The 13,632-nt window shown below is 40.4% G+C and overlaps 1 protein-coding gene across 1 annotated transcript in view; it reads right to left on the bottom strand.

Annotated features, from left to right (window-relative positions):
• The window catches only part of LOC146798081 (cytochrome P450 2A13-like), a 989,478-nt gene extending 979,578 nt beyond the window's left edge, over nucleotides 1-9,900 (bottom strand). Inside the window, exon 1 of the mRNA XM_085625294.1 lies at nucleotides 9,609-9,900. Coding sequence (XP_085481420.1) covers nucleotides 9,609-9,788 — 180 coding nt within the window. The 5' untranslated portion in view covers nucleotides 9,789-9,900. The remainder of the gene's footprint in view (nucleotides 1-9,608) is intronic.
• Nucleotides 9,901-13,632: the final 3,732 nt, after the last annotated feature.

The following is a 13,632-nucleotide window of genomic DNA, read 5'->3' as shown; positions in this document are numbered from 1 at the left end:
TATCTTTGCTTCTATGGTTTTGCATTTACTTTACTCACATTTCTTGAACATCCATTACTTTGGGTTTCACTATATATTACTTTTTGCACCTATGATATATGTTTCTCGTATACCTCTGGGTAACTCTCAGCCTTGAAAAAACACTCAGCCAATCGGCCACCGGGCAAAACACGTGACAGCTGTCTTTCTGTTTCTTTTCTCAATGTTACAAGGTGTAACAAAGAAAAATAAAACCAAGAAACTAAACAATAAGGATATAACCCTTCTCAATTATTTGTGGATTGGGGGTACAAACCTCCACCCTCTTCCTAGGTAATTTAAACCTGCACTGGAATTACACTGAAGGCGCCAAAATCTGAAACTTAAATAACCTACTGGAAATCAATGACCTCAAGCAACTCTGCAATGAAGAGACCCACAATAAAGGCTCAACTCTTAATGCAATATTTACTAGAAGTGAACTTGTCTCCCTTTGTTCCATCTTACCTATTGACCAGTCGGATCACCATCAAGTACTGATCAAACTCAAATTACACCACATATCCCTCCCAGCCCCACCCAACAAAATCACGCACTGGGCTAGTTACCTCAAGCATATCCCACTAACAGAGCTTGAGTCCAACATCAGCGCTTAACTACAGTCTCTACCCCTTCTTCACACCGTTCATGACCTCACCGCCCACTATAGCTCACCAATGACAGGTGTTCTTGACTTGGTTGTACCACTCAAGCTAAAAAGATTGAGACAAATGCAATCCAGATCATGGGTTAACTCAGACCTAAACAACAAAAGAAGACAAATTAGACAAAGCAAAAGGATATGGAGACAGAACCCTTCACTGATGCACCTCTCACTCCTAAGATCAGAGCAGCTCTCCTACAAGAAACACGTTTTCAGGGGAAAAACTACTTTGTTTCTAAATCAACTCAACCCTGCAAAGAAACGACCAAGGGAGCTCTTCAATATAATTAAAAAACAATCTATGCTTACCTCCCAACAGGAAACAAAATTCTCAATTGAACACTGCTGACAAAGTTGTAAAAATAAATTGATCCCTGACCCTTGACAAAAGTCTGACATCCCAATCCACCAGCTCCACTGACACACAAGTCAATATGGAAATTTCCTCCCAAGACTTAACTAAAGACCAAAATTATCCAAAAAAGCAAAATATAGCAAGAAACAAACTCCTTCAACTGAAAAACAATGCTAAATGAACAGACTTCAAACCTGTGACATAAGGAGAAATTTAAAACATAATTGCTAACTTGAAACCAACATACCACATCATGATCCCCTCCCCTCCACCCAAGTATAAAACCTCAGCCATATGATCTCCCCGTTTTAGGTAACAAATCATCAATGCCTCTCTTTCATCAGGCGGGTACCATACTCCTGCCAACTCTGCCAAATCACCCTCATTCCTGGGGTATGCCCCAATGACTTCAACAACCTCAGACCATCATCATTCTTTCTTCCCTAGCAAAACTTTGTAAAAATGTGTCCTACTACAACTCAACCAACACACAGAACAATGTAACTTCAACAATACATTCTAATCAGGATTAAGGAAAGGTTGTAGCACAGAAACTGGTATACTCAATATATCAGTGACATTGACAGTTCCCTAAATGAAGGTGACTCCTGCCTCCTAATCCTACTTGACCTATCTGCATTTTTTGATACAGTTCATCACCCAGCGCTACTTGAGACCCTCAAGTACTGCATGGATATCAATGGCACAGTCTTGAGATGGTTCACATCCTATCTTCAACATCGCTCACAACATATACAAATCAACAGTTTTCTCTTGTACCCTGCACAAGTACCACAAGGCATTCCTTAATGATCCATATTCTCTCCAGCCATATTCAATCTCTTCATGGAACCCGTCATATTATCCTGAAGCTAGCTGGGATCAAGCATCATCTATATGCCAACATCCCTCAACTCCACTACAGAATAAGATCACCCAGTGACATCTTAATGCCACACTATTTGAGATACAAACTTGGCTAAACACCAATCCCTTAAGCTGAACCCCAACAAGACTGAACTTCTACTCCTCGCCCCAAAAAACAATCTACTACCCATCCAAAAATGGCTCAAAACTTTGGACACACTAAACTGCCCTCCCACAGTGTCCAACTCCATTAAGTCCTTGAGTATCACACATAGACATACACCTATCAATGAAGGAACACATCAAAAACACAGCCAAAGGAGCGCTCTTCATACTAAAACATCTGAAGATAATCAAACCATTTGGTCTATCTTGCGATCTTACGATGGTATTACAATCCCTAATCCTCCCGAAACTTGCTAGGGCAATGGCATCCTGACAGGAACCCCTGAATGCTACCTGCACCCCTAAGAACAATTCTCAGTACAGCTTCCAGGCTCATCACAGGAATCGAACGGTTGAATCACATCACACCCGCCTTAAAAAGTCTTGCTTGGCTCCTCATGGAAGGAAGCTTGAGCTTGTATCACTAACAAAGCCCTACATACTAAAAACCCCAAATATTTATAAATTAAACTATCAAGACCAGAAAAAGTCCAGGCTCTGAGAAGCTACAACTCTCTTTTTCTCATACCTCGTAAACTTAAAAAGAAATCATCACAGAAACGCTTCTTTGCTGGAAATGCCCCCAGGATTTGGAATTCACTCCCTGAGGACTAATGCTGCAACCCCTCCTTTTCATACTTCAAACAGGACCTCAAATCTCTGCTAATCAACAACTACTTCAACAACATAACTGGATGATTTACATCTCTCAAAAACCCAAGCCCTTTTTTTGCATCAGAGAGACCTCCTAATCCTACTCACTATACAGACTCAATTTGTTCCCCTTTACCTTTCCCCAAATGCTTGATTGCTATATACAACTGTATCCTTCCTGTGGACTTTGTTACTTGCTTATCTGTATGACTTTTACGACATATTTCTTGTTAACTTCCTCTCAAAATATGCAAAGGGCTCTGATACCCTCGGGTCTAGCCAGGGCAATATAAAACTCAAATAAAATAAATAAATAAAATGTCTTTTAGCCATGTTGAACAGCAACACAGCTGCTGTTCAGCATAGCAGAAAGTTAGAAAATAAAAGGACTATGAGGCAGCCGGCCCTTTCCACGTCATATCATTTTTTACCAGGCAGGATGGAAGGGTGTATGAAACAGTGTGAGAGGGGACAAGCAACATTGCATGACGGAGGTAGAGGGGTGGGACACGCAACAACACGAGAGAGGGCAGGGGATGGGCCAAACAACAAAGGCATCTCAGGCAAAGGAATAATGATGGGGTAAGCAGTAAGGTGGGAAAGGTCTTGAGTGACAGGGCAGGTAAAAATAATGGTACAAGAAAGGAGAGGAGAGGCGGGAGGGAAGGGCAAAGCCACGGAACATGGGGGGAGAGAAGAGATGGGCTAAGCAATGATGGAGCAAATAAAAATGCATAAGGGGTGGGGGAAGCAACAGTGCAGAAGGGGGTGATACAGCCTACAAACACATGCACCCTTATGGAGTTCTGCATCTAAGAGAAAATAGTAGCTCTGAAAGTGTGAATAGAGGAAGGACACTGGACAAGGAAGTAGTACTTGAGCCATGCTCCAGGGGAGGGACAAACAGACAAAGGGAAATGAAGCCGGCACACACTAACAAGAAGCAAGGAAATGACACAATGAAGCCAACCAATTCAAAGTAATTAATGGGATCAAAGCCTGTAAGTAAACAAATATCTCACAGGAGACAGAGCATGCATAGTCTCAGACAAGACTTAAAATAAGGTATCTCTGTAGTACAGTAAAAAATTGCCACCTCTGGCTCTAAGATGACATTTACAAACCATTTGGCATTTTGCCTCATGGTTTATTATGTGATTTCAATCTCTCAATAACCTCTCAAAAAATATACACTTTTAATAGAAATTGGAAGACAGCCTTAGAATACTTTCAAAACACTGAAAGTATCCTGCAATCATGGTCTCCTGGACACTTGAAGCTATTTCTAAAAAATATGACACCTCAATTAAGCTTTGATCTTGATAAGGCACATTGCTCCCAAATATCCCATTATAAATCTCTTTTATCCACTATTGAGTTTAAGATCAATCGAAAGTATGTGAGATACACCTTAGAACACAGCATATGTTTGGACTAGGGATATTACTTTTAAAGGCCTATACAAGGAGCTGGAACGATTCAGCTGAAAACACAGGAGTCTGTGATAAATGTAATAGAGGGGTTCAGGACTTAATCCACATTTTTTATTATTGTTCTAATAAAGTGGTGGTAGAGGCCAGGAATCCTTTCTTAAAACCTATGTCTTTTAGGTATAATCTCTCTACCCCTAATGATTTGATTGCCTTCTTGAAATCTCTGCTGAATGAATTTATTTGCTATAAAGTGTAATACATTAAGTCTTTTTTACTTGTATTTTAAAAATACATTTTTATTAACATGTTTATAGTGGACATTTTATAAAAAAACTATAATCTTCATGTATTTATCTCAAATTGTTGATCTCTGCGGAGGTCAAAACCATTAAAGATTTAAATTGAAAATTGAACCCCTCAATAGCAAAAAAATGACCACTTTACATAGTTGACCATTTTGATACCTGTATAATAGATAATCATAATTTTACATACATTTTAAGTTCACTTAAAGAGGCATAAAGACCTTTTATGAGATGGCACTCATTGATTTCTTACCACAGCATTGATAACGTTTATTTGGTTCATGTTTAAGAAAATATATAAACCATTAAAGTAAATAATAGTGGGGCGTCTGAAACATTTACCAGACTATTTTTATAATGTGATTTTTACAGTATTCTTTAGGGAATCGGTTCCCCATTTATCTTCCCCAGTGGCGTAGCAAGATGCCATGGACCACAACGCAAACAAGGAATTGAGCCCACTGTCCCTGTTTGGTAGTAATAGCCTGACAAAATCAGGCAGCAAGCAAAACATAGAAAGGGAACAGACAGGCAACAGACAGAATGCGAAATGGCCAAGTGTACTCTGCATGGCAAAACCACGTTAACTGGAATGTCTAAAGTAGGCTGATTCCATGCGGAGAGGGGATCACGCAGACTATAAACAAACTTTACATCTGCTCTAAGCATATCCCAGGTAAAGCTGCAAACTTTAAGAGATGATTACAACACATGTGTATATACTCGGGCCCAGATTTATATCAAAGGAATGAGTTGCCCTTGCATCACTCAGGATGAGGTGACTCAAAATAAGATATGTAGCTCCACAAATTGCAGAGCTGGACCACTTACAGTGAATGTTTCAGTGTTTTGGTTCACTCTGTTTTTGTTTCACTCTAGACAGACCTGGCTAGATATAGGATATGAGTGAGTGAATAAAACGGTCTCACTTTTCCTGCTTTTGAGCTACATACCATGCAAGAGGGTGATTGACATTGAATACTTAGCTTGTTTGCATGAGATTTGTTACAGTTCACCTAAAGCTAGTTAGTAAAAAGACAGAGGTAAAATGAATAACTGAAGGGTTTTATATAATGCCTCACACATACAGAGGGATCAGTTACCATAATGACTTCTTGTTAAAGTCCTAGCCCTTTATTGTCTTGCTCTTCAAATTGCTGCCTACATGCACATGGCTAGATGAATGAATTCATGAAAAAACAAAATCGTTTTGGAATGCCAAGTACCACGTGATAGACTCAAATTGCAATGCTTTGCTGCTTGTGTTTACAAGTAGTGTGTAACAATGCACATGGAGTAGACTTGCTGAAGGAAAAGGAAGAATGAATGAGCGCATGAATTTTTTTCGATCGTGATTTACTATGCACTTGGACCTGTTGTAAACAATGTGCAGCCACTCGCATCGCTTGCATGTCCATTGTTATGTGCACATGGAGCTGACCAGTTAGCAGAGGTTACAGTGACTGCTTGCACTGTAAGGCTGCTAGGCACAGTAATGAGGCACAGTGCTGACACAGCACGATGCAAAATGATTGCCATACACCGTTTTCAAATCACTATGCTGGCCTATTCAGTGCAACAAGGGGCACCCTTAAATAAGTATCACAGTAGCAGAAATACATTGAGTTTGGCTCACCAGACTGCAAAAACACTGGCAACTGTCTTGTTCTGGTTGCATGGTGTCACCGCAGTGTCAAAACTCATGTGCCCTCTGTTGTAGGGTCTGACCCACATAATACTCTCTGTACTTTGCCCTCAAGTGATCAGTGTGTCTATGTGACCTTCCAGGATATTAATGCAGTCCCAATTTGTCCCAAGAGAAACATATTCGTCTTGGGACTGGAGTCCTATGTTCATGAACTTTCATTACAACTTTGCACTTCTCTCAAGTGACCTTGCTCTGTGAGGGGTCTAGCCTAAAAAAAATCATTGGCAAAGCCATTAGATCTCGCCTACGAGAGCTATTGCCTTTGTCAAAAGTTTTAAGCTGTGTTGCACAGTAGCACGGCTGTTGAGCAAAATAGCTAAAAGTGAGAAAAAAGCGCTATGACATGGACTGCACTGGGCATGTCATAGCATTTGTTTTTCTGTTAGGGGGAGCAGGGGCAGTAACACCTGAGAGAAGGGCCAGTAAATATACCTTTTACAAACATACATATAAAACATGCATACATGCATGCATGCGTTTCTTAAACAACAACCAATTAAGAGGAATCAGAGATTTCCCTGGAAGCTCCTTGATGAATGCCTTGGGATCAAGTGTTTGGTGATTGGGTTTCAGCAACTTCTGAATGATCTCTAGGCTCTATTCTGTGTCTCTGACAAATATAATGGCACCGGGATGACAACTTTCTCTCCAATATGAGCCATGTGTCGTAACTTGGTGAATCATGGCTAGGTTGAGTCCAAACCATGCCTGCACTGAGGAACTCTCATTGGGCCGATCATGATCGGGAAGGAACTTGAACAATTGTGATCAGGTATCTGATGGCTGGCTGGCAGTGGCCTTCAGGACAGGTGGTTGACAAGCAAAGGAAACATTACAGACCACTAGATTTCAGTCTGGGTCTACGATACACTCAAACTGGGAAGCTGTCTTTCAGGTAGTCAGCCCAGATGTCTCAGAGGAAAAAGTGAAGCTGGAGTTGCTATCTGCCATAATCAGGGTGCAGATACTGTTAGCCGGTATACAGTTTAAGACATTGGGATGGTAATCCGATTGTCTGAAATCATGCTTTCAATGTGAAGCTTCATTGGTTGAGAAAGACCAATCAATCTTCAAGGGTTTTCTGGTAGACTCTAGCCTGCCTAAGCCTCGAATACAAGTACCCCATGGCTGCATTTGATTTTTATTACACCTGATAAAAGGTGACACAGAGAAACTTGTGGGATGCAATAATTATCACCTATTCAGTGTTTCACCACAAATATAAGGTATAATAAAAAAATGTAGCGATTTCTACACCAAAATCCTTATGACCATGTATTTATCAAACATTTTGTCTGACATTTTTCTGCTAAATAGTGGCAGGTTTACGGTGACATTTTTTGAAAACTAGACAAGCAGGGGATTTCAGGGTGGTGAGACTTGCGTCGATCCCATGAAGTTTTCTTACCCACAATGCCCGGCAAACCTCAAACTTTAGCTGACATTAAACATTTTCCTTACAAGACTGTGAGGGAAACTTCCAGAATCTCCGTTAATCCACAAAGGTCCTACCACATGGCATTACCCCTGTCGGGTTTATGCATTGCACACCCCCATCATAGTTTTCCAAGATCCTCAACACATGCAACACAGCACTCACATGCAGTAATACACTGTAAGGCACTACACACATTTACAATGTTGGCCAAGGCAAGGTCAATGTACAGCAGCTAAACTTTACACAAGTTGGTCTGTGGACACCACTCAGTTTCACATGTAAAAAGACTGTTCACACTACTGATTACTATAAAACACAAAACATCTACGATGCCACCACTGCGGCCGTACTATTTAACGCTTGGTAAGGGCAGTAGCTCTTTACTTCTAAGAGAGTTGCATTTGATGCCCCTAACCAGACCACAAATGTATGAGACACGCCTAGGTCAGTGCTGGATATCCATGAAGCTGATGCACTCAAAACAAAGGTGTACATCTGCAGTGGCATAACCTAAAATGATGGGGCCCCCCTGTAGAATGCGAAGAGGGGTCCCTGAGCCTCCTGTATCTCACATATATTCAGCCTTGGGCAGAATGGGGCCCCCTTAAAGGGTTGTGGGTCCCTGAAACGTTAGGGGCCCACCTGCCCCACAGAGGCGGCAGGGACCTGTGTTACACAACTTTACATCCGTCGCAATGCAGGGGACTTTTCCTTTCTAACAGATATTTACTATGAAGAGTTGTTGGACTTTTATATGTATTTAAGTGAAAAGTCACATATATTCTAGCCATCCTCACTAATAAACGATGGTGACAAATTCATGATTAACTTCTTGTATGTTCAAGAAGATACAAAACACAATAAAAAATATGCTTTTAAAAGACAAGACTTTTTATGGCACTACTGTGATACTTTTCATGTTCAATTTAAGTGCTTTCTTGTCTGATGTGAGTCCGTCCTTACTCTTCAATCAGAAATGGGGCAAATGTCCTCAGTGGCAATAAATTCTTCTTATGAGTCTGCCCACCACACAATGTGTGATGTGCCACGGGCCATGCGACAAAACGATATTAACATAACACAGTGGGGCTTATTTATGAGCCCTTGCGTCACTTTTGCGCAGCCGGTGCGTCGCCTGCAGCATATAAAATGCGCCATGTTGCCTCATATTTACAAAGTGACGCATCTAGGTAGAGGCGTCACTTTGTAAACCACTGCGCCACATTATACTTGCGCCAGGTATAATGTATGCAGGGTGGGCGTTCTGACGCAAGTAAGCCTTGAAGAAGTGATGCAGTGAAATCTATGATATTGCACTGTGTCACTTCTGTGACCAAATGCGTCAATATCTTATCTTTGAAATGGGACTTGACCATGTGAAATGACCCATTGATGGAGTCGCATCACTTTTGTGACACACTCCAGCAATGCGTCATTTTTGCACTTACAGATATGTCAGAAATACTGACGTATCTGTAACGCCTTGCAACATGATGCGTCATACTGTAAATATGACGCATCCAGCATGTCGCAAGGAGGGCGCAATGAGAAGTGACGCATCGCTGTTTTCAAGCAGCGATGCGTCACTTTTCATAAATGAGGCCCAGCATATTTATGTTTTGCGCTACTTTGCTCAACACACATACCCGAAATCTATATCCATCTGTAGATTTTAGAGCACTTAAAAGAGATTAGCATAGGTTTTACTATGAACATTTATTCGCCAAATAATTCCCTTTTCACAGATTAAACTATGATACAAAATGTTTGCTTTTTATTTGGAGCAATATCTTTTTTCACCTTTAAAAAGCAGAAAAAATATAATTCCCATTTTTTACGACAAAATAGCAAAAATAGCGTGAAATCAGGTTGTGCATGTATGACCTTGTGCAAACAGTTTGCTCTAGTCCCAATTACGCAAGCAGCAAAAATGGTGAAAACAGATTTTCTCTGTTTCTTCCACCAGTGCAACGTTTCCATAAAAGACACCAAGAGTCTTACCTTCAGCAGAGATGACACCATTTGCCCGCTCTTCACTTGAAGAATGTTGCCCACTATAGGAAGCGGGGTGGGCCCAGGGGGCAGCTTGTGTGCCGGGAACATCCTCCTCCAGACATTAATGAACAGCAGGTAAGAGACGCATGTAACCAGCAGAAGCGAAGCAGCCACCCCGAGATCCATTTTGGTGAAACGTTGAGGTACTTCTCTGCAAAGTCAGTGAGTAAAATGTCTCGCTTCAGCTTTTGCTGTGGAGCTCATCAGCTCTGCTAACGTTTTTGTCCTCAGTTCAACTCTTTCAGCCTGCTACAACTTCTGCAGATGTTGTTGTTAATTCTTGTTTGGAAATATTGAATTAAGTTATGAAACATCGACAGGTTTGCCAGCTGGCTTCATTTCATTTTGAGCAGAGGTTTTCACAAATACTGGCACAGAATCATACAATGTGCAAAGCTCTCACAGTGAAAACACGAAGTATATGGGGTTTAGCAAGGGAAATGGACCTGACATAGAGTACACCATGTTCGAGCAAGTAAGTGCTCTGTAATCTAAGACAGAATTGTTCATTCCTGAACCCTGTTTGTCTAGCTTCTGGTGTTTAAATTATGGAAGTGTCTATTTAATCGGCAGCCAGCCAACAATACAAAATCTCTGCTATTTACAAAGCAGCCAGTAAATTTACACCATCTCTGCTATTTACTGGACCATAGACTAAAAACTAGATATGATGTGCAATTAGGCCAGTGGCCTGATAAATAGTGTGAATGAAGGAGGTCGTTAGTTAGCCAGCCATAAATCAAACAAACATTTGGAATGCAATAGGTCTCGCATTACTGAGAGTTTAATCTATTGGCATTGCAAATGATAATGTTTGTTAGATTTTATTTTGTTAAAAAATATCTCAGCAGTAGCATAAGTAATAAAATAAAATCCTTGAATCAAGAAAAGGGTGCAGTACCACAGGCTGTTACTAGGTGTCTTTTTGGAGTTGTAAACTGACCTCCATTAGCCATATAAGTTACTGCACCCTTACTTATGCTACTGCTGGGATATTTTTTAACAAAAAATGCAATCAGTCTTGCATTTGTTTGAGTTAGAGCTAATGGAATTGGAAATGGCAATCTCTTTTGCCTATGTGTTATGGAGTGTATATTTGTGGTGCGTAGTGGAATTATGTGGATTGTATTGGATTATTTAGTTGTGCAATTGTGCGGCGTGGAATTGTTTAGTGGAATTATGTGGCCAGAGGGACTGTGGAATTATGTGGATAGTAAATATGTGGCATTTAGTGCACTGGAATCATGTGGAGTGGGATTCTGTTTTATGGAGGGAAATTATGTAGAATGGTATTTTGTGTTGTGGAGTGGTATGTAGTGGAGTTTATGTGGTGCACTGTTCAATTGTGTGGTATGGTGTGGAATTGAGTAGTGTGAATTGGATTGGGTGGTGTGGATTGTATATATGTGGTTTGTTGTGTAATTGTGTTGTTGAGTTGTATCATATGTTTGGTGTTAAAATATGTGGTGTGGATTGGAAAGGTGTGGAGTTGAATTTTGTGGAGTGAAATTTTGTGGACAGTATTCCGTTTTTGGTGAAAAAAAAGAACAAATAGATAGGAGCTAACTTCCAGATCTGTGTGTTTGTGTGTTAAAAAAAGAAAGAGTTAGAGGTATTGGTGTTGTAAATATAAATATCGTACCTATGTGTTATGGACTGGAGCTGATGTATGTGGTGTGTATTGGAATTATGTGGGTTAATTTGTAATTGTTAGTTGTGGCCTTGTGTGGCATGGATTTGTGTAGTTGAGTTGTGTAGATGTAATATGTGGATAGTAATATGTTGCTTTTGACTGTATTGGAATTATGTGGAGTGAATTGTGTGGACCGGCGTTTTGTGTTGTGGATTGTTTTGTAGTGGAGTTCAATTATGTGGTGGGCTGTTAAATTTTGTGGTATGATGTTGAATTATGTGTTCGAAATTTAATATATGTGGTGTGTAGTGGAATTGTGTTGTGGATTGGAATAATGTGGCTTGGTGTTGAATTATGTGGTGTGGAATGGATTTGTGTTGGGTTCGAATAGTGTGGGAAGGAACAGTGTGGTGTTGAGTGTAAAAATGTTGAATTGAATTCTGTGGCATGGCGTGGAGTGTATTTTTATGGATTGTATGTGGCATAGAGTGGATTTAAGTGGATTTTATTTATGTTGTATTGAGTTGCGTGGAATTAGGTGGAGTTGAATAATGTGGTGTTGAGTGGTATATTGTAGATCGTAATTATGTTGTGAGGTGTGGAATTGTGTGGCACTGAATTGTGTGTTGTTGAATTGTGTGGCATTGTGTCATTGAATGCTTATTGTATATCTACAGCACTGCTGACTGAGTGCATATAAAAAAGCCTTCCCTTTAAAAACGGTGAAAACATCGCACAAAAGCTTTAGAAAAACAGTGTTAACATTCCTACAATTTCGAGAAAGAAAGCTGCCCTGTTTATAGTTGCTGAGTGAGCAGAATTTATTTTATTCTAGTAAAGGAGTCCTTTCATAGAAACATGTGGGTTATGGATGTTTGCTTATAACACATAGCCCAGATGTATTGGTTAAATCTAATATGCCCTGTTTAAAGTCCTTGATTTCCCTTGGATTTTGAATTATATTGTAGAAGGTTTAGAAAATAAAAAGATTAAAAAAGGAAACTTTTTACAAAATAAGCACAGTATCCCATATTAAAGAACAAAAGCCTTTGAAGATATTACAAATAATTTTTATGACAGGCTACTAGTGTTATTATGTAAATGTTAGTTAAAAAAGAAGAAAAAGAAATTGATGCATTTGACAAAAAATCCAAGTTGTATCATATTAAAGTAACAGAAAGTGGCACATGTTTCACAAAAACAGACATAGCCTTTGATTGCTGATCCTGATCTTATCAGGGATGTCTCCTTCCTGGAGCATTGGCATAGCCAATAGGTCCCGCCTTTGGGACCTTATAAGCATTTAGCCACAATTAAACAAGACGCTTAAAAAGCCTAGTGCTGCTCACAGAGGATTGGACACATGCTCAATCAATATTAGTAGAACTCACTCACAAATCCTCTGCCTATGCAAATACAATGGGCTGGACACATTAATCTTCTGTGCCAAAGGAATGACTGTTGGCTTCACCATCTCGCCTTCTGGCCAAAAGAAGCAGCCCTTCTGCCCATGCCATATTGTTCATGCTAATATGTTGGTAACAGTGTGCGTGTGGTCACCGATCTGAATTAGAAAGTTGATTTAAAAACAGCCTGGATCCGTCCACAATATTTGTATGTGTCTGTGCATATGAGGCCCAGCGGAGCTCGCAGAATCCTTGGCATCTATCTTCTGTGCCAGCCAGGTTCATGTTCCTGTGGGATCAGGGCTCTCAGACGCAAGCTTGCAGCTCTTTGGCTCCTCTGAAACAGAATGCCAGGGATGCGGCAATGTCTGGGATGGGAATTCTAGCCATAGTTAGCGAGGAATCAACATGAACAAAGGCCGCAGAACACCCTGAATCTGATTTCTAAGAGTACAGTCAGGGGTGCGAGGTGTCCACATTGCTGCTGACCCCTCTACCTCTTGGGGTTTCTTTTTCTGTGACATGGATTTTCTGAAGGGCACCTGTGAGTCTTTTATTTGTCTCCGGGTGAAATTATAGCACATTGATTTTGGTGCCATCGTCACAAAAAAAGCACTGCACATCAAGCAGTGAAGAGCGAACACGGGTCTGCAGTACAGGAGCAGGTAGAAAGGGGCTGAGGGCTAGTATAACTTGTTACAAAGCGCCAAAGAAAGGGCGCAGTTTTTTTATCGACATTTAGCGCCAACATCTGCGTGGTATCTCGCTTTACAAGAACAATTACCCATTTTTGTGTTGCGCACATATAAGATGTGTCTCAATTTTTGCTGTTTGCTTCTGCAGCACCCTTACTCTCTCATGAGAGCCTTGCATTACATGCGGACTGCGACAAACAAAAAAATGCATGTGTTGAAAATGATTTACATGGTAA

Source organism: Triturus cristatus, chromosome 9, assembly GCF_964204655.1.
Source record: "Triturus cristatus chromosome 9, aTriCri1.1, whole genome shotgun sequence".
Lineage (NCBI taxonomy): Eukaryota > Metazoa > Chordata > Amphibia > Caudata > Salamandridae > Triturus > Triturus cristatus.
This window is presented reverse-complemented; position numbering and strand designations above follow the sequence as displayed.